We start from the raw sequence: 22,693 nt of genomic DNA, 5'->3' as shown, positions 1-22,693 counted from the left end.
TTAATGCTACTAATTGAGAAAAAGTAATTATTGATAAGTTACATGAGCAGTATTAGAGTGTTACAAAATTGTGATAATTGTAATGATCTTTTGAAAATAATTTAGTTTCGTCAATAAAACAAAATCTTGTTTTGTTTTTACTCCTCAGAAACTTTCATTTTATCCCTCAGGGGGTAATTACTCCCAGGTTGGAACCACTGTACTAGAAAATGTGTCTGGAAATCAGAAAAACAAAGCGTGACGATGGCACTGGTGCCAAAGTACCCGTTTAGGTACGGAAAATTGGTCACCTTTTTTTTTCACTTGAAAATATTTGATGTGTTACCTTATAATATGTAAGTGGTACGGTTCTATCAATAACCATGATTTGGCGGAAATTGAATTGCTCTTTGAGTGGCCACTTTATCTCTCCACTCCCCACCTTTCGCCCTTCCCATGCGGCTCGAGGTATCGACCTGTACAATGTCAATGTTGTCTCTATAGCAAAATGCACTACTCAAAACAATTAGTGAATCAGTCGAGATTTCTGGGTTCTGAAGTATTGCCATAGGCAGTACGAACTAAAATGGTTCGACGTCTTTCTGTCGGTTCTACAGAATAGAAACAACATTATGGTTACCGACGTAGTGGTAATAACGGAAAGTTGCTGCATAGGGGGTTGGTGTTGACTTTTGTTTACTCTACCAAACGTATTACAAAAGCAATAGGGGTCAGATATTGTAGTGAGCTGGTAGTGCAATGCAACAACAACGTGACTTACCGGAAGTATGGCATGGAGAGCCATAGGGCGGTTGGAAGCAGGACTGACACAGAGCTGCAGCTATTGGAGTGTCCCAGAGTGTAATTTCCAGGATTTGGACGCGACTTCAGACAACAGGAAACGTTGAAACAAGTCAAGGTCAAGGTCGTCCACAGGTGACATCAGCAAGAGATGACCGTAATCTCAGGTTAACAGGCCGTCGAGACAGGAGGCTGAATAGAACTCAGCTGCAACGCACCCTCCGGGCAGCTACAGGACGCGTAATATCAACACATACAGTCCGAAATCGTCTTCGGGAACGTGGTCTCTACGCAAAGAGGCCTATGATGTGTGTCCCATTAAAACCACGACACCGTTTAGTCCGCAGAAACTGGACGAAGAAACATTAGGATTGGAATCGTAACTCATGGCGCCGGGTACTGTTCACAGATGAGTCAAGATTTTGTGTTCAGTCGGACAACCGTCGTTCCTCATCTGGAGAGAAATTGGAATAATCGTGCTAATGTGCAGGAAACATCACCATATCATGGTGGTGGACGAATGGTGTGGGCAGGAGTCAGTATTGGTAGACGTACGGACCTCTATGCCTTTCAGAATGGCGCTTTGACTGCTCAGAGGTATAGAGACTAGATCCTTCGATCTTCTGTTGTGCCCTACGCAGGTGTCATAGGAGATGGGTTCCTTCTGGTGGACGATAACGCTCGTTCCCACATAGCTGCACCGGTGGACAACATGCTTGAAGCTGAGGGAATTGAACGAATGGAGTGGCCAGCTTGTTCACCTTCTTAAACCCGATTGAGCATGTTTGGAATGCACTTGGCAGACACATTGCAGCCAGACCAGCACCTCCCACAACGGTTCCAGTGCTGGATATTGCACTCATGGAAAAATGGCCAAATATCCCTCAAGAGCTGGTTGATAACCTCATACTGTTCATGCCACACTGATGTGCAACTGTACTGGCCGTCCGAGGTGATCACACACCATATTAGAGGGCAACGAGAATGACTGTTTCACTATTATGGTAGCCCCATGGTGCCTCGCTCTACATAAATGCCATGTAAACCTCAAGTAAAGAGGTGAGACAGCAAAACATCGTACTGTATCACACACAAATTACAACTGTAACCGATATCTGAATAAAATACGTTACCGTATGTCTCTTGTGTATGATATCTCACCTGATCCCCGAGTTGTTTTGAGCAGTGTAGTTTGACGATCACTGATCTAAAGGCTACCAGATCAGGTCTTGTGACCTTTCCTCTTTCGAGCGGTATGAGTTGTTGTGAATCCCGCTCCGGCTTATTGCTCACAGTTTGCTTACAAATCGGAAAGCAGGACAATGTGAAGCGTGACGGCCGCAGCGTTCCCATGCAGCGATGCACCGGCTGCAGGGCCGTGGCCGCCGGCTGCCGGCTGCCGGCTCCCAGCAGTGCCGGCGCTGACCTTGCGTTTCGCCGACTTTCCCCGCGGTGTGTCGGCGGCGGTGGCGGGGGGCGGCGGGTTTAGCCGCGCGGCCGCGGGCCCGCCGCTCACTCAGCGCCACGCCGGACATGGAGAAGGAACACCAGCAGCAGGACTCGCTCGCCACAGTCGCCGTCAAGGACTACGCGCCCTCCGAGTCCGCCTTCAGCTGCGAGCCGCCCCCGGTAAGCAGCCGACCGTCACTCGCTCTTCTCTTATAACGTCCCTAATCCCACTGTACGTACCGATAAACCTAGACAGAATCAGCAGCAGTATAGCATTGTTCAGTAACGATGCTGTTGTGTACAGAAAAATATCTTCGTTGGACGATCGCAAACAACTGCAGAAGGATCTTTGATCTGATGTGATTACATTTTCCTGGAGGTATATTGAGTTTCAACGTTATCTTTTGTAAGGACAGGATCTGAAGTAATTAATTAAAATTTGTGCCAAAGATGGGATTTGAATCTGGGTTTCCTGCTTCCTAGGCACATATGTTATCCACTACATCACCCTGGAATTGTGGCTAACAAATTTTAATTTATTGTTGAATATAGGTTCCGCCTTTTAGCGAAAACACTGAACACGTTTTTTTTTCTTTTTACCCAAACATGTTTCTGCACCTCTGTACCATCATCAGTGGATTTTGTTTTACATTGTATGGTTTTGCAGGATCATATGTATGGCGTCCTGCACTTATAGCTTGTCATGTTTTGTTGTGACTGATCCTTCTTCTTTTGCATTCTGAGGGCACTGCACCCATATATTAACGTACTTTGTGTAGTTTCTCTCTTATAAACCTGTTGTCCTCACCGCGATATGTGAAGTGCCATGGCGTTTATAAAAATGTACATTAACATGTCTGTGCAGTCCCTTCAGAACGCAAAAGAAAAAGGGTCAGTCGCAACCAAACATGACAAGCTATCAGTGCAGGACACCATACAGATAGTACTGCAGAACCATATAATGTAAAATCGCGATTTCAATAAACAAAACCCACTGATGATGGCACAGAGATGCCGAAACATGTTTGGGTAAAAAGAAGAAACAGTGGTTTTGCTAAAAGGCGGAATCTGTATCCCATAATGTAACTGCAAACACGGAAAGAAAGACAAGAGCTGCAGATCCAAAAGATGAATATTTAGATTCTTACTTCAGCTTCTATCCTTGTCAAAGATTGCAGAAAGACTTGGAAAAAATTTCGCCTTGATGTTATCAATAAAAACTCTCTCTAAATGTGGATGTTGATGTCGTTGTCGTTGTTGCTTGTTGTTGTTATTGTGGTCTTCAGTTCAAGTAATGGCTTCAAGCAACTCTCCACGATAGTCTATTTTGTGCAGACCTCCTCATTTCTGAATAACTGCTGCAACCTACATCCATTTGGATCTCCTTACTGTATGCATCTTTGGTCTCACCCAACAACTTTTACCCTCCACAATTCCCTCAATTACTAAATTGATGATTCCTCGCCTCAAGAGCTGATATATTAACTAATCCCTTCATTTAGTCAAAATGTGTCATAAATTTCTTTTTTCCCCTTCGATTCAGTTCATCCTCATTAGTTATTCACTCTACCAATCTAATCTCCAATATTTTTCTGTACGACTAGATTTCAAGAGCTTCTATTATATTTTTGTCTTAACAGCTTATTGTCCATGTTTCACTTCCGTGCAAGGTCACACTCCACCTTCAAAACAGGATTCCTAACATTCAAATGTTTATTCGATGTGGAAAAGTATTTAGCTTTTTCAGAAATGCTTTTCTTGACACTGCTAGTCTGCATTCCGCTACGGCCATCGTCAGGTGTTTTGCTGTCCGAATAGGGAAACTTTACTACTATTTTACTGTCTCTTTTCCTAATCTATCTTAAGCAGTAAAACCTGATTTCATCGATTATGTTCCATTGCTCTTATTTTCCTTTTGTTGCTGGTCATCTTATAACCTCTTTTCTTGACGTTGTCCATTCCTTTCAACTGCTGTTTCAAGTCCATTCAAATGGTTCAAATGGCTCTGAGCACTATGGGACTTAACATCTGAGGTCATCAGTCCCCTAGAACTTAGAACTACTTAAATCTAACTAACATAAGGACATCACACACATCCATGCCCGAGGCAGGATTCGAACCTGCGACCACAGCGGTCGCGCGGTTCCAGACTGAAGCGCCTAGAACCGCTCGGACACAGCGACCGGCTCCAAGTCCTTTCTTGTCTCTGGCAGAACTACAGTGAAAGCCTCAAAGTTTTTATTTCATTTGTCTGAGCTTCAGTTCCTTTCCCAATTTTCTAGTTCGTTTTCTTTGCTGCTTTGTCAGTGTACGTATTGAATTACATTGTAAAAACGCCACAACGCAGCCTTACTCCCGTCTCAACTTTTGCCTCCATTTTGTGTCCTTCACTCTTATAACTGCAATCGGGTTTCACAACAAGTTACAAGTAACCTTTCACTTCCTGTAGTTTATGACTACTTCCTTAAAAATTTCTAAGAATGTAAATGGCTACACATGTAACATAATGTCTACAACAAAGAGAAATAACCCGATATATCTCATTAGAAGCTAGTGGTGAACATTTCGGAAATTTCAAATCTTATATGTTTTTAGTGGTATTAGTAAGAAATTAAATATGAGACAGTCACGTAAAATCAGTGTAGAGAAAATCGTTCAGGTGGCAGACTTAGTGGAAGGGTTCTCGAAGTATGCAATACATGCTTATAGGAAGTGGCTCACAAGACTATATTGCGACCGATTCTCTAGGGTTGTTCCAGTGTTTGAAGTCGTTATCAAGTAGGTATGAAAACAGACATCGACCGAATTCAGAAACGCGGTACTAAGGTCAGAACCGATGGGTATAGTCCATATGAAAATGTAACATAAATGCTCGGGAACTTAAATGGTGATCCTTGGAAGAAAAATGACGTATTCTCGCAGAATTCTTGTTGGTAGCTGTTTACATGATGATGCATTCTCCACTTAAATGTTGTTTTATTTCCTTCTGGATACATTATTAAAATTTCGGTTTTGCAGCCATTTTTAAATGATCCATTATTGTCCCTTCGAAATTCATTACATTGCACAAAGGGATATTCATGTTAATACCACTTATATTGTATGTCTGAGTACGGAGTAAAAGCATGAAGTAGGTTGTCAACAATTTTATTAATAAGAAAATTATCACCTGCTGGATAAATTTAGAGAACCTATATTGGAAGAAGACGTTGTGACCATTACGCTGCCCCCATCGTGCATCTAGCGTAAGGACCATCAGAATGTGACAGAGATTAGGGCGCGAACTGAGGCAAAAAGTCATTTTCGTCTCCGTCAATACACGAATGGAATACGAAAGTAAATCGATAACAATGATACGACTTACTGTCCGCCATGCAGCGTACATTGGTTTATGAGTATATATATATATATATATATATATATATATATATATGTAGATGTTGTGCCATTATATTTTCACGCCTATCATTTCCTATTCCTGTTATCTGCATCTGAATACAGAGTGGTGACTAAACAATAAATGTTATTAGGCTTTTTAAATACACACCAGTCCAGCGGTTTCAAAACCTCTCGCTCTGTAACGGTTCTGCAATTGTATCCATTATTGTAGGTATAATCGTTGTTCCCATAGCTGCTAATGGTTCAGTGAGGAAGGCGAAAGTCACTGCGTTTGTCGAATGGTGAGAAGCTTTTAAGATTCTTTATTGAAGACAACGTTGTATCGTCCTGTACGTGGCTGTGATACTGTACAGGCACCAGTATGTGGAACATGCAGATCTAGGAAATCTAGCAATGTAATGAACTGATGTCGCCAGCTCAGAAATGACGAGCTAATTTTGTAGGCTGTTTTTAGTTGAAATATTCTGCCTGACTGTCCACCATTTCAAGAAATTTACTCGCCAGAGAGCTCCGACGAATCGTCTTGCTCGGTCGTCTCGTTTGATTCTGTGGGAAGACGGATATTTTTCTGCGAATGACAGACGCAGTGTTTGCGTACTGCCAGAGATAGTAGTGGAATGCTGAACAGAGAATAGCCTCCACCGCTGGTTCCGACGACAGAAAACTCGATACTAAGCCACTCACCTTGGCGTCCGGGCAAGTGGACTCATCTTCACGTTTAAAGTCAGATAAACACCTGTAATGTTCCCGCTAGCTGTCACACGCAGCCGCGAGGCCAAACCGTACCTGGCCATCAGAAGGTCATCTTAAGACGTCTACGGATGCCGGAGAATCATCATAAGATAATTAACCGAGCTGTTGTAACTATCCGGCCGCCTTGAATATTACAAGACGGTGACATTTCTAACAATTAAGATTGGAACTATAAACTGCAACATTTGCACCTTATGTCTGCTAAGTATGAACTATGTCCAGATAGTCAGCTGCAGAGATGATGGGAGAGTTGGAGAACAGGACTTTTAACAAGTCAGTCGAAATAGAGACCACGGATGTCGCAGAAATTGCCCAGTTAGATCGTGCTGAGGAGGTAAATTCTCAGTGTTTTGTTGAAGAAACGGAATTAACTTGAAGAACCTGAGAAAGCCCACTGGAAATGAACACGAAGTTTTTCAGCGGGATCTCAAATCCAGTTCTTGTTCAGTTCGTTAGCTTGATTGGTACCGAAGTCTGAAACGAACAAATTTGCCTTTTTATGAACCACAATCGTTTTTCTATTCATATCGGAAATCGTATTACTACGTAATCGGTTTGAGCAGCCCTTCACGTTTAATGTAAATGTTCGTTTAAGAAGTGAAATACTTTTTGGTGCTTAAATCAAATAATGAACTGATCTCACTTAGGCCGCTACATGACCGTCTGCGGACCACCAACTTTTGTATTAAACGCATTTTTCTCTGAGCTCTTTCTCCTGGCCGATATCACCATTTACTTCGTCTGCGCTGTAATAAATGTTTGTTATCAGTAATTGAAGATGGGGACTTTTGATCTGCTGTAACATCTGGGAATAGATAATTTTTTTTCGACTTACAGTGTGCTGCACGTAAATGCTATTACATTCTAGCCTAAGTTTTAGGGTGTTGCCATTAGTCATGCTCAGTACTGCGACAATACTGAACAGCACGGAATGGTATAATGTTAAACAGTGATTCGTTTTAATATCATGTACTGTAACTCTCACGTTTGCTGTTAGGCCATTACAATGAAGTCTGTTATAGAGTACAGCTTTATTTTGTTTCGAGCGTCGTATAGCATTGTACAGCTTTGTACAAGGGTCACTTGGCAAATTTGAGAATGTAATTGATGTTGCCATATTTACGTAAACTAGACATAGAATCGTTCAAAGTACTGTCTTTGCAGCTGCATGCATCGTTGCATCCTGTGAAACAACTTCGTGAAGATTCCACTTCAGGATGCCGTTCAGGAACCCTTGGTAGGACACAGCACCTTTTGGGAGCTACCAATATGGCGCCCACGGATGGTCTGTTACGCATTTAGGTACAGAGAGATATAGACTCAGATCTTGATTATAAAGTCAATGAATGAGTCTGGAAGCGGAAACTTCTCAAAAACCGCCTGTGTTTTGCCTCTCCCACTAGCAGGAGAGCTCACGCGTGTCTGTTCAAAGGTGCACCCAGACCCATCTTTGGCCGCTTCTTTTCGATTCTCTCGGAAAGCTCGGGAAGGAATATTTGTGTACTGTATACCACTCTGGGGCAACGGCCTTGCCGCAGTGGATACACCGGTTCCCGTGAGATCACCGAAGTTAAGCGCTGTCGGCCGCGCCCAGCACTTGGATGGTTGACCATCCAGGCCGCCATGCGCTGTTGCCATTTTTCGGGGTGCACTCGGTCAGTACCCTGGGGTAGGTAGTATGCAGCGCACTTGGTTAGTAGACCTTGCTAGTTCTACATCAGCATCGACATACATACTCCGGAATCCACCATACGGTGCGTGGCGGAGGGTACCTCGCACAACAACTAGCATCTTCTGTCCCTGTTCCACTCCCAAACAGAACGAGGGAAAAATGACTGCCTATATGCCTCTGTACGAGCCCTAATCTCTCTTATCTTATCTTTGTGCTCTTTCCGCGCAATGTAAGTTGGCGGCAGTAATATTGTACTGCAGTCAGCCTCAAATTCTGGTTCTCTAAATTTACTCAGTAGCGATTCACGAAAAGAACGCCTCCTTTCCTCTAGAGACTCCCACCCGAGTTTCTGAAGCATTTCCGTAACACTCGCGTGATGATCAAACCTACCAGTAACAAATCTAGCAGCCCGCCTCTGAATTGCTTCTATGTCCTCCCTCAATCCGACATGATAGGGATCCCAAACGCTCGATCAGTATTCAAGAATAGGTCGTATTAGTGTTTTATAAGCGGTCTCCTTTACAGATGAACCACATCTTCCCAAAATTCTACCAATGAACCGAAGACGACTATCCGCCTTCCCACAACTGCCATTACATGTTTGTCCCACGTCATATCGCTCTGGAATGTTACCCCCAAATATTTAATCGACGTGACTGTGTTAAGCGCTACACTACTAATGGAGTATTCAAACATTACGGGATTCTTTTTCCTGTTCATCTGCATTAATTTACATTTATCTATATTTAGAGTTAGCTGCCATTGCTTACACCAATCACAAATCCTGTCCAAGTCATCTTTTATCCTCCTACAGTCACTCAACGACGATACCTTCCAGTACACCACAGCATCATCAGCAAACAGCCGCACATTGCTATCCACCCTATCCAAAAGGCATTTATGTAGATAGAAAACAACAGCGGACCTACTACACTTCCCTGGGGCACTCCAGATGATACCCTCACCTCCGATGAACACTCACCATCGAGGAAAATGTACTGGGTTCTATTACATAAGTTCAACGATATGCCGCCATCCCACGGCCAGCGAATACTAAAGGAGGACGCCTAGTGTCTCCTGGAAGCCTCAGCGAGCACTTTGTAGAAAAAAAAAAGAAAGTTGTTCCCCATGACATAATGTATCACCCGTAAACGTATGGTGCAAAGACATTAGAACACTCTCCATAAGATGAACAAGGATGCCACCTTACTAACCTTCCGCACGCCTGAAATTGTTTTTGTTTTTGTTACCGACTGAACCGACTCTCCACCGAAGATTACATGCTGCATGCTCGCTGCGAAGAAATCCTCAATCCATTCATAAATTTTGCTTCACACCTCGTATGATGGAACTTCCGTTAATACACGTCAGGCTGCAGTGGACACAGTGTGACAGCCGCACGGGACAGGTTTCGTTTCTGTACGTTGCACGGGAAGTAGGGAAGCGGCCGGTGTGGTGTGCACTGCAGTGTGTAGGGACGGACAGAGACACGGCTGACCCCGTTGGGCGCGCTACTTGCAGTGAGCGGCGCCGCCTGGCCCACATCCGCGGGAAAGCGGGGCCCCTTCTCTTCCCTTCTCTGCCCCGCACCCCACAGGATGGGATGGGAGCCGGCGGCGTGCGCGGGCTTCGCCGTGTCGGCCTCCTGTCCCTTTGTCTGATGCCATCGTTTCTTTTGCCACGGGCCGCTTTCGTTCTATCAGTCGCTGCACGGCCCATACCCATAAAAGAGCGAGAAGTAAGAGCTGTTTTCTAAACTGATTGTCGGAAAAATTAGAGAACAATGACAACTAATACGACATGCGACGTACAACAGTATCCAAAACATGTAATTAAATCTGAGACTGAAGACACGGCTACATAAAAGTTGATAAAGGACGTCGCTACTCATAGTTAAGGGGGCAGTTAGTCTCAAAGGTGTAAATATCACCTCGAAAAAATAAAGTTACGTAATTAACTTTTTGTTTTTTTTCCGGTATATGTCTGTAGTTCTGGTACACATTGGAAGTCCCAAGTCACAGTATCATAGCACGCCACTAGAGCAGGATTTCCCAAATTGTGTTCCGCAGAGCACTGGTGTTCCACGGAAAATGAATAAGTGATCCGTGAAAAACTATAATGACATGGCGTCTTTTTTTACTTTTAACGATACTAATCACATTTTAAAATTTCATTATGCTTTGTGTTATTAGTTATGATTTAAAAATTGAAGTAATCACCGCATAAAACAAGTTTTTAAAATTTTAGTTATCATTAAAATAAACAAAGAGTTCCGTCAAAATATCGGGATTCGCAGAGTGTTCCGTCAAAGGAAAAGTTTGGGAATCGCTGTCCTAGACGACCCAATATAACCCTTCTCAGTCTCACGTACGAAAATCTGTACCAAAAAATTTAATGTAAGAGCAGAGCACCTAAAACCGAAGTACTACATTGCAATATATTTGTTTTTCTAAATTTATGGGCAAAAAAACAACTGAGACTTCTCAGTCTCGTAAGGATATAGTCATCGTATCTGACCGAGCTGTTTACTTATTGTATTAGTAATAGTCTATCGTTTTACATTAACTAAAGCTATTCTAAATCAGATTATAAACTTCGAAATACTCGTAATTATGTTATTTCACGTCAGCAGGGCACGTAAACTCTTACGACACAGCGTTACGACAGTCTTTTGTTTACTGTCCTCTATGATCAAAGATACTGAACCATGACAGCCAAAGAGATTGCTGTGCTACAGCAGAGGAAAACAGACGTCCTGACAGGACCGCAGTGCATGAATTCAGCTCCTTGCTGTTTACAAAACGGATGGCGGACGGTTCAAATGGCTCTGAGCACTATGCGACTTAACTTCTGAGGTCATCAGTCGCCTAGAACTTAGAACTAATTAAACCTAACTAACCTAAGGACATCACACATATCCATGCCCGAGGCAGGATTCGAACCTGCGATCGGAGCGGTTGCTCGGCTCCAGACTGTAGCGCCTAGAACCGCACAGCCACTCCGGCCGGCATGGCGGACGGTACTCTTAAGACCCATCGGACAGTAAAAATTTAAAATAATGACGCCATCTCCACTTTTTCAACTTAGAATGTTTTAGTGCGTACAAAGATTGCAGACATGTACCTGCAAACAAACAAACATAGACGTAACTTTATTTTTTGGTTGATAACTAAAACTTACGAGAATCCTTCGAATTACGTACAGCGACCTGCCACCGTAGACGGGATGGCTAACAAACTCCCATAAGCGACAACATTATTAGGTTAGGCACTGTAGTGCTAAGGTGCTCGCGTGAGATAATGCGGAAGGCTTCAATCTTAACACGTGGTGCAGCAGCCACCACTATTCTGGTACCTGCCTCAATACTCCGTAACAGGCACACTGAACATTGAGCGTTAACTTTCAAGTTAGTTTAGATACGATGAAGGTGAAGACTGCGATGTTCACTGTGGCTGACGTGAAGCAAACAAGAATCATGTAACGTTAACAATGTGATATTCTAGCAGGTCTTTCCAACGTCCACAGCCATTCGATTAAATTGACTTGTCGCAACCCATCCCTAACGGGAACACTGTCTCTATCAATGTTTAGTCGTAGAGTTTGTGTTGAGAATTCTGTAACATCATGTGCGCACGAACTACACTTCCTAGTGTTCGTATTTGAAAATGGCGCACTTAGTGACTTTGTCACATAATCTATTGAATTGTACGGAACAGAGGGTGCCATTCGCGATAACATTTATGGTAGGAAATGATCACAGACAGGATCACCGCTGGACTGCGCCCTGTTGCAAAAGCGGCGCCGCGCGCTCCTCTGTGTTGCTGACAATGGGTGCGGCTCAGCAGAGCTGCCGTGCCAGCAGGTTCCCGGGGCAGCGACCGATAGCTGGCGGCTTTCTTTGTCTCGGCGCTTTCCCCGCTGCGCCTGCCGCGACCTGGGTTTCCGGTACCGCACTGGAATATCTTCGTAAATAAGAACAGTCTGGCAAACGGCTACCCGGTGCTGACTCTCTCTCCTTCCCCTAGTCCATCCCCTCCCCTTTTCCATCTGCTCTACCACCCCCCTTCATTTAGCATCAATGTACAACGTGTGTGTGAGGGGCGGTTTGTCAGAGGAGTAGTTACCCGACCCCGACTTCAATCCGCAGTCATTTTCGAGCATTCATTACAGTATCTTAGCTGATTACTCAACTGGACCTGGCCATATCCGAATGTTCCACAAATTCCGTTCGGCTTCCTCAGCCTTTATAGGTGTTAGAGAACGGGCGAAAGATTTTCCCATGTAAAGATGTATCAAAGAATGTGGTTCCATGTTACCTATTCTTACCTTTCTTGGAACTGGCAATATCGAAAACAAACTAGGAAGACGGGAGATAAGAAAATAATTGGGAGGAGGAAAAACAACTTGAGATTCGCAGAGAAATTGTCATGTTGTCTGACAGCGAAATACTCCTGGCTTTGCTTACTGTTCTTGTTTCTAAATCTCAGCTAGCTGACCTCAGCATAACCTTTCCAAAACTAAAATTATGTCCAACGAATGGATCAGAGCAGAAAATGTCTCCATTTGCAACATGCCTTTTAAAAATGTCAGCGAGTACATGCCTCAACGGTCTCGTAAATATTAAGGGTGATGTAAGATCTGAAGTCTTCTGGTACATCAAACTAGGATGGAAAACTTTGCCAGAGAGATTCAGTCTTCAGATCAAAGATGAAAGTAAATTTGAAGAGTGCGTTCAAACAGTGCTAACTTACGTCTCCGAGACCTGGAATATTTAATAAATTCTCCAAATAAAAGCTCGGAGCAACCCACAGAACTATGGAAAGGCTCATGTTAGGCAAAAGACAGAAACAAAGGAAAGGACATACCGCCTGTTACGTTGGTCAGCTTCACTGAAATGGTAGTCTACTTGCTAGGTGGCCAGAAAGAAGGGTAGAAATGCTTGACTCTCGTTCGTGTACCTTCCACAACAAGGAACACCACGTGGCCGGCCGGAGTGGCCGAGCGGTTCTAGGCGCTCCAGTCTGGAACCGCGAGACCGCTACGGTCACAGGTTCGAATCCTGCCTCGGGCATGGATGTGTGTGATGTCCTTAGGTTACTTAGGTTCAAGTAGTTCTAAGTTCTAGGGGACTGATGACCTCAGATGTTAAGTCCCATAGGGCTCAGAGCCATTTGAACCATTTTTTGAACACCACGTTTTTGAGACCACTTTGGTCACTATAGTTTAGACTGCCCTTGGTTTTCTCCCATAACTCGCAAAAAAAAGAAGAAAAATAGCGCGATCGATATTCGAGCAATGACTGATTCATTTCCCATAGCTTATGAATGTGGTAAAGGCTTGTACCACTTAAGATGTTGTTGCTGGCGGAATCAGTAATGTGGTGCACAGTATTTTCCCTCTTTAAACACCGAGTGGACCAAGTCAACGTAATTATCCTTGAAGTGTTTTAGTTATTGTAAAGTACAAACTAACGGAAGATGAGAGTGCGTCAAGCAGTTTTATACTCCTTACATTTAAAAATTCGATTCCTGAAAGAAAGTTTGAAATGTTTGTTCTACTGTCTTGTGACAAAAGACAGGGTATACACAGTCTTGTGTGGAAAATAGTAGACAGGATATTTAGTAGATGGTTGGTTCAGATGGCTCTGAGCACTATGCGACTTAACTTCTGAGGTCATCAGTCGCCTAGAACTTAGAACTAATTAAACCTAACTAACCTAAGGACATCACACACATCCATGCCCGAGGCAGGATTCGAACCTGCGACCGTAGCGGATGTTTAGTAAAATAAGTGGAAAGTTACTACTTGAAGAGTAGCCTGATGTATCGTAAAAAATGGAACTAAAAGAAATACATGAGAGTAAGGTGTGAACTAGTTAGTGACTGAGATGGGAGTAATTTTCACATAAATTAAATCTGTTGTGCACTTTGCCACGACAAGGAGAAAACCGTGGCCTTGTCCATATGATGCTGAGTTGATCAAACACCGTAATTGCTGATAACTCTCTCATTAAACGCCTGTCTACATCAGTGAACTTACGTACGCTACAGAACGACGGAACGTTTTCCGTTCCTGTTTGTAGGACATGAATTCCGGGGTTATTCGTTTGAGAACAAAATATTATTACTGGTTCATACATTGGTAGACGGTGACGCTAAACTTCAAGCCAAAACATTTTCATCGACAATAGTCGGCTGCTTAGGGGAAAACGGTTACTGATTTGCCGGCCGAAGTGGCCGTGCGGTTAAAGGCGCTGCAGTCTGGAACCGCAAGACCGCTACGGTCGCAGGTTCGAATCCTGCCTCGGGCATGGATGTTTGTGATGTCCTTAGGTTAGTTAGGTTTAACTAGTTCTAAGTTCTAGGGGACTAATAACCTCAGCAGTTGAGTCCCATAGTGCTCAGAGCCATTTGAACCATTTTTTTTGGTTACTGATTTACCTGTCGCAGTCACTACATGTTCGTCTGGTCTGGTATTAAATCCCAAACCTATCCGCAGTCTTTCATCGAGTGAACGAAGTCGGAGCTAAACACAATGACCATGTGAAGTTCTACATGTGGTATACTCAGTCCGAACAGCGCTGTAAAGTAAAAAGAACGAAGAGGGCGAAAATGAATCAAAGGTCAAGGGCCCATGACGAGTTCTGGAGGATAGAAGGACAGAGAATGTCAAGGAACACTTTCTACAAAAATGTCCTCAAAGCCACTTAGTGCCTGTCAGACGGTGTGGAAGTGAAGGCGATAAGATGCTGGAAAGTTGCGTCACGGCGACATGTGTGTTGGTGTTGGGTTGTGACGGGCGCACTCTTCGCCGGCCAGAGGTTGTCCTTGTGTGCCAGGCACCGCCGCTCCACACACGGGCATTTCCGTCGCTGCCGCGTCACCACCGTATACACAGATGCTTTGTTACCTGCCTATAACCATGTACAGATCCACCAGACAGTTGACAACCTTTTCTCTTCACCCTCTTCTTAATCTTTTTCGTCTATTGGAGTAATGCGTAGCGACCTATCCGTAACTCGTATGCTCACATCTTCAACTCAGCACTTGTTTCTCTCGCCATATTCAGTAAGTTATCGTATATGTTGCAGTGCCCATCTTTCGATGCGATACAAATCCAATGTAACTATAGTCAGAAGAAGATCGGGTGAGAACTTCCACAATGATGGAAGAATCCAGAATGAGATTTTCACTCTGTAGCGGAGTGTGCGCTGATATGAAACTTCCTGGCAGATTAAGACTGTGTGCCGGACCGAGACTCGAACTCGGGACCTTTGCCTTTCGCGGGCAAGTGCTTGGGTAGCTCAGTTGGTAGAGAACTTGCCCGCGAAAGGCAAAGGTCCATGTTCGAGTCTCGGTCCGGCACAAAGTTTTAGTCTGCCAGAAAGTTTCATGATGGAAGAAGTTGGGACATCAGACTGTGCCATTTTCACGGTGGGAAATTATTTACCCTCTTTTTATTTCTATGCCCACTTTCCCACTTTAACTGCAATCGATTTCGAAACCACTAGGCTCCAACATCAACCACAGAATACGGGAATCGATCCACAACTACATCATGTAAATATGAAGAAATGCAACAATCCATCAACAGATATGAAAAGGCTGCAATTTAGACTTGAGGTGTTTTTCAGGTTTGTTGATCTCTTGTCTATTCGTCTTAAGATAGCAGAGGTAAGATACAGGGATCGAAAAGTTACGTACGACTCGTACAGAAAGCAGGCTGCAGTTGCAAGGTTTACAGGACATGAGAGGGAGTGAACAGAGTTGTAGCCTCGCCCCTATGTTATTCACACTTTACATTGAGTAAGTAATAGAGAAAACCAAGAAGAAATCTGAAAAGTGAATTAACGTTCGGGAAGAAGAAATAAAAACCTTGCAGTTTGCTGTCTCTCAGAGACAGTGAAGGACTTGGAAGAGAAGTAATAAAGTATGGACAGCGTTTTGAAAAGAAGATATAATATGAATACCAACAAAAAGGTAATGGAATATACTCGAATTAAATGATGTAACGATAATATGATTAGGTTATGAAACAAAAGTAGTCTTTGAATTTTGTTGTTTGGGCAGGAAAATAACTGACTAAGGCCGAAGTAGAGAGGACATAAAATGCAGATTGGCAATAAGGTTACTGAAAAAGAGAAATTTGTTAACATCGAATATAAATTTAGGTGTTAGGAAGTCTTTTGTGAAAGTCGAGAGAACAGCCTTGTACAGAAGTGAAACGTGAACGATAAACAGCTCAGACAAGAAGCACCTTTTGAAATATGTTGCTACTGAAAGATGTTCAAAAGTAGATGGACAGATCACGTAATTAATGAGGAAGTTCTGAATCGACATGGGGGAAAAACAGTGCCACAACTTGTCTAAAAAAAGTGGTTGATTGAGGGGACACATTCTACAACATCAAGCTATCACCGATTTGGTAACGGAAGGAAGTGTAAGGGGTAAACATTTTAGAGGGAAACTAGTTCGATTACAATAAGCAGGTGCAAATCGATGTAAGTTACAGTAGTTTCCCAGAGCTGACCTTGCACAGGACGGAATAACGTGGAGAGCTACATCAAAACAGTCTTCAGACTGAAGACTCAACACCAATAACAATTTTGTTTCTCCGTAGATGAAATTGTGCTCTACAAACATTCATTATGTTTATTTCACAAAATAACTCTACATATTTCATTTTACACGAATTTTTAACTATGTCACTACCAAAACAAAAAAGTTTTTGAATTTTAACTTTCATTCTTCGTGTTTAAAACACGTAGAAACTTGTGCTACTCACAATATATTCTACTTCTGACAATGCGCCACGCCAGTAGTAAAAGGGTGACGACCACTGGAAAGATCCTGTTATGTCACGGATAATGGACAGCCCACAAGACAACACTGAAACTGGGAAAACGCAGAAATCTCGAGAAAATTATTTGTCGTCCGTTGAAATTTTTTCTGAGTATTACACCCTGCTCAGATTTGGTGAAATCCGACTCATTCCTCTACATCGACCTCTCTGCCGACAAAGCTAGAATCTTTTTTTGGAAATTTGCGGTAAGGACTATGGGACCAAACTGCTGAGGTCATCGGTCCCTAGGCTTACGCACTACTTAATCTAGCTTAAACTAACTTACGCTAAGGACAACACACACACCCATGCCCGAGGGAGGACTCGAACCTCCGACGGGGGGCGCCACGCGTACCATGACAGGACGCTACCTTGCGTGGGGACAAAGCTAGTATCGCAGTTCTGAAAGTCACATCAGTGGTCAATATCGAAACTTCCTTTAGTGGAATACGATGATCAATCATGAAGACGATTACAGACGTATAAGGCTTGAAGGGACTTAGCACTATGTAATCTACGAACCCGTCAATTCGTCCATTTTTGGGGGTCATAAGCTTTTGCTATGCCCAAGAGGATGATTATTAATTTACGTGAAAAATTCATAGGGAGATGTTGAGTGAAAAAAGGAAAATCGTAATGTGAGCCGACGGCACAATGTCAACAAGCTGAACTAACAAAGAGTCTCGTTAACCACATACGAGGGCGGACCGCTTAATCTTCCGATTACTAACCTCACATCTAAGTTACCTACTAAGATGTAACAGATAGGACCTTGAGATCGGTTCTGGAGTGAGTTATCCTGTTGAGTGAAGGAAGTCTGAGACCTGGATCAGATCTAGCACAATGGTACAGTCAGAATCGACACTTTCACATGTAAAGAGTCCATTTTGTTATTGAACAGCTAATCGGGAATACAGTCAACGCAATATAGTCCAAAATTGCAAAGGGACTGAGAATAAGTTTGAGTACATAAGAACTGATTATTTTAGAAATTTAATTGTTTTTGCTGTTGCTGGTGAAAACTATATCGCTGCCTGCAATCTTAGGTTTCCCTGTGTAGTAGAAATGTCAGCAGCACTGACCTCACTTTTCTGTACACGTATGTCGTTGCGAAACTGACGATGTTTTCCGCATAGAAAACAGCACCGAGTTTCTTGACAGAATACAACGGATGCGGTTGCGCCAAGCGAAATGGCGTAAAGGCAACACGATGGAATAGTAATCATCGAGGTTCACTGATTGATGAAAAAGTGGAGACGAGTCCCGTGTGTTGAATACTTCCCAGAATTTATCTAAAAAGACCGACAAAGGACAAGTAACGTGGCAGTTCTAGGTTTGCGGCTGTACGTGCTGATTAATGAGAACACTACCGTTGTTGGCTAGAATTTTTGTTGCTGTGCTCGATTCCAGCTCCATTTGAATAAGAAACACTTTCGCTTACTCGAGATTGTCGTATTGTTACTCAACGGAGTAGGAACGACGACAAACGTTTTGTTCAACTCCTGAACGAGATATTCGTAACATTTTCTTGTAAAAAACAGGAGTAGCCACACTCTTGTCGCACACGTGTTGACAATAACGCACTGAAGTAAGTGTAGTCGTATTCCGAGTTGAGCTCCTATAAACTTCAAGGACAGCTAGTTAAAGGTCTGACGGCAGGAGATAGAGCTCGTTTTTATGGCGTAATCTTGTGTCAGGCGGCTTTTGATAGCATTTTCGCTGAGTGTAGCAAACGTGTTAGCAAGGTGAAAAAGACGAGTATCATATTTTAGTAAGGCGGCAGCTACTAGCCTGGAACACCAGCTAAGTGTATACGTTGAGATTTTCTTTTCCAACAGCCTTATTTACGCATGCCCTAAGATAAATGACATTACAAATGTACAGGAAGGAAATATAGCCACCCATTTCAGCAAGAGAATTGAAAGAAGGAACAAGTATTCAGACATCCTTGACTAAAATAAGAAACGAAAAAAATCGGAAATTTCGTATGTTAGTTAATGAATTGCCGCCGTGTAGTGTATGACTAAGCATCAGTATAAGAAAGGAGAATGAAGGACAACGAAATGGATGGCATAAACTTAGAAAACAATTGAATATTGACAGCAAATAACTCCCGACGGACTGTTTCAAATGGCTCTGACCACTATGGGACTTAACTTCTGAGGTCATCAGTCTCCTAGAATTTAGAACTACTTAAACAAGGACATCACACACATTCATGTCCGAGGCAGGGTTTGAACCTGCGACCGTAGAGGTCGTGCGGTTCCAGACTGTAGCGCCTAGAACCGCTCGGTCATTCCGGCCGGCCACAAGGGACTTCTAGGATACTAACTGTGGTAAATAACATTTGTAATATAGATGGGCCGCCAGTAAACAGTTTTCACGTTCGTCGTCATGTGGCTGCGCGGGATTAGCCGAGCGGTCTAGGGCGCTGCGGTCATGGACTGTGCGGCTGGTCCCGGCGGAGGTTCGAGTCCTCCATCGGGCATGGGCGTGTGTGTTTGTCCTTAGGATAATTTAGGTTAAGTAGTGTGTAAGCTTAGGGACTGATGACCTTAGCAGCTAAGTCCGATAAGATTTCACACACATCCGAATTTTTTTTTTTTTTTTATATCATATCACTCAGTAGAGCTTTGAACATCACATTGCCTTACCGACTTAATTTAAAAAAAAAAACAATAAAATAAACTAAAATAAAACAAAACGGATTAGGACTAGCGCACCCACTTAATCATGTATACACTGTAGATGATGATAATAATAATAATAATTAATAATAAGTTGGTGTGACTCAGTGGCCTGGTGCAATTCTTTTTATTGGATGCCACTTCGGTGAGTTGCGTGTCCCTAAACTACCCCAGTTATGCAACTGGGGAAAGGGGATCTACAGTTAAACGTAGAATCCAAAACAAGTGTCATTGCTGGGTGCTCGTCGAGAGGTGAAGGCTAGGTTAAAAGGAAAACTGAAAAATCTGTGGTCCGTCCGAAATTCGACCCCGTGACCTCTCGAGTTTTTAAGCACTCTCTTCATCGCTATAACACGAAGCCCGTTACGCATATATGTCGTTTAGTTGTAGGCTTTGATTAGTGAGCTTACGGATACCAAAATATCTGGAATATATGGCATTATGTGTTTCGATTGCATTGGCTTACATCTTAAATTACTTACCCCGCCAAGTGGCCGTAGACAGCAGTATTTGACATAAATTACCGCTACCCGTTCCTGAGAAAGAAAAAGGATCTTAACAGTCTGACAGACAGACAGACAGACGGAAGGGCGGACAACAAAGCTATTATACACAGATTCCGTCTTTACCGATTGAGCTACAGAACCATAAAAAATGCTGGAAATTTTTTGAATGTGCTTCTGAGGTTCAGAAAAATCATTCTATACGGAAATCTGCACAAGGTCACAGCTGCGTCTTTACCCAACCACTTTCCTGCTACGAAAATACTTCGCTTCTAATCCACATTTACATAAGTATTCCGCAAGACATCATGTACGTGTACAATCATCTGTTATTCATATCTAGAATGTGTAGCGCACACTTGAGCATGGGTCACACGAATGTTTTGTCCTTTGTAGACTGCGTTACCCCAGAATCTTACCAATGAATCGTCTGCCATCTGCTTTACCTACGACTGAATCTTTGTAAAAAATTTTTTCATATCCGCACGTATTTTTCCGACCAAGTATTTGTACTAACTGACTGATTCCAGTTATGACTCATTAACATTGTAGTGATAGACAACTGCGTTTATATCTTTTCCAAAGTTTTCGTTGCGAACAAAGAGCAAAATGCGGAGAAATAAGCAGAAAAACTGTCATATTACTGAAAATAGCGAAATTATCACTGGCTGTGCTGTAACACAGTTCTCTTAGCTGAAGGCTAGAAGCAAGCAAAATTCCACATTCGACGTGATGAAAACATGTCGGAACCGATTAAACAGTGAAGTTATGTAATCAGTGGTCAAAGTGTTGCTGAAGACCAAACACAGTTGATGCTGCTAATTCGCAGAGTAAACATGTTTGAAAAAATAAAAAATGAAGAAACCTAAAATGTTGTGTTACAACGTATATTTCCGTTTAGAATACACTATTATGCATGTGACCAATGATTTACCTTAAAAACATTGCAATAGTCGAACGAATTTTGTCCGGCACTCTCTGATAACAGACGAATGCGTTTCAGTGTCACGTTTTGACTGAAAATGGGTTCTTGTATCGCGTAGTTTTCACTCTCTTCCTCTACCAAACATACTGTGTCCACTATACCCTCACCCCAGTTCATTGGCATCGCTATTTTATAACACGTGGATGTTTTCGTCATACACGTCTTTACAGCCAGAACACTGTTTCACAAGATCGGTCAGACGAATACAGCTTCACGTGTCACGCAGCTATACCGATGTTTTGTTGACTCGTCGGAAAATCAGGAAAAAAGTTAACCAGAAAAGGAACAGAAAGAACAGGGCGAATTTTTCGCGGAAATTAACTGAAAGGAAGTGATACGAAACAGTGTGATTTTGTAAATCAGTTATCAGTTTCCGGAGAGTAACGCATAAGTAATCCAGAAGGCTTTCATATTTTGTAAATACAGAAAATAGTAGTTTCCGGTAAAAATATGTGTATTTCTGATTATCCGTGTTTTTTGGTTACGCACATTAATGTAGACAATCGAGAACTTGGTCTCCTCACTTCGTTTAATATTGGGACTGAGGGGGAAAAAAACTACTGAATACCTTTACTTCCGTATGAGAGTGTGAGATGGAGAAAAGATTGACAAAAAATGCATTCGAGACTGGATGCGATATGAAGCTGATAAAATGACAATGTTATTCGAAAATACTTGTTGGAAGTAATCGTACAGTATGTTGTGTTTGCATCATCAAAAGTGAAAAGTTACAGATTTCTACAGGAGAAACCTTGTCTTCAAACAGCACTTCGAACAGGTGGAGTAACATTTTCCCGTCGCATGAGGTACTTGGCATGTTGCGAGCGAACCAACCGCAAGCTCTGTGTTTCGCGGAGCCGAATGCAAATCCCGCGGAAACAGCCGCGCGCGGCCGACAGCCTGCAGTGTTCCACTTTTCCCGGCCATTTTCTAGAAGGTTTCCGGCCGGGAGGCGTGCTTTCACGCTACGCTGCGAATGCGGTTGCCGGGGCGTTCACGCCGATCACGCCGCAGCGCTCAGATCTCGCCCCAGTCAGCGGCGCTAAACGAAGTGTTTACAAAATTCTCAGAAGAGGATTTATAGAGACTGTTTTCCTGAGTGACCTCGATATCTCTGCGACCCTAACGCTCCGTGCTGAACAAGAGTTATGGTTCAAATGGCTCTGAGCACTATGGCACTTAACATCTGAGGTCATCAGTCCCCTAGAACTTAGAACTACTTAAACCTAACTAACTTAAGGACATCACACACATCCATGCTCGAGGCAGGATTCGAACCTGCGACGTAGCGATCGCGCGGTTCCAGACTGTAGCGCCTAGAACCGCTCGGCCACTCCGGCCGGCAACAAGAGTTATGATCCATGGGAAAATAAAGAAACATACAATGGTTGGTTCTTTGATTAACTAACTTACTTTTGTTTGTGTGTGTGTGTGTGTGTGTGTGTGTGTGTCATACTAGCGATCTGCCTCGGCTTTGCACAGGTATCACTATGCACCTGCACCCAGCGGCTTGTCTGACGTGACGGTAATAAATTATATACGGAAACGTTCCTCGTGCATCAGTATATTTATGAAAACCGTATCAAAAACCGTACAGTAGTTCCTGAGATCAGCCTTCACAAAG

The 22,693-nt window shown here is 43.0% G+C and overlaps 1 protein-coding gene and 1 pseudogene across 1 annotated transcript in view; both read left to right on the top strand.

The window, feature by feature from the left end:
• The first annotated feature begins 2,256 nt into the window (after nucleotides 1–2,256).
• LOC126251717 (alpha-protein kinase 1-like) overlaps nucleotides 2,257–22,693 on the top strand; it is a 122,648-nt gene continuing 102,211 nt past the window's right edge. The window contains exon 1 of the mRNA XM_049952312.1: nucleotides 2,257–2,409. Within this exon, the coding sequence (XP_049808269.1) occupies nucleotides 2,314–2,409 (96 nt within the window). The 5' untranslated portion in view covers nucleotides 2,257–2,313. The remainder of the gene's footprint in view (nucleotides 2,410–22,693) is intronic.
• LOC126253807 (5S ribosomal RNA) lies at nucleotides 7,901–8,018 on the top strand (annotated as a pseudogene).

Source organism: Schistocerca nitens, chromosome 4, assembly GCF_023898315.1.
Source record: "Schistocerca nitens isolate TAMUIC-IGC-003100 chromosome 4, iqSchNite1.1, whole genome shotgun sequence".
NCBI lineage: Eukaryota > Metazoa > Arthropoda > Insecta > Orthoptera > Acrididae > Schistocerca > Schistocerca nitens.
The sequence above is the reverse complement of the archived record's forward strand: the minus strand, read 5'-3'. Positions and strand labels throughout refer to the sequence as shown.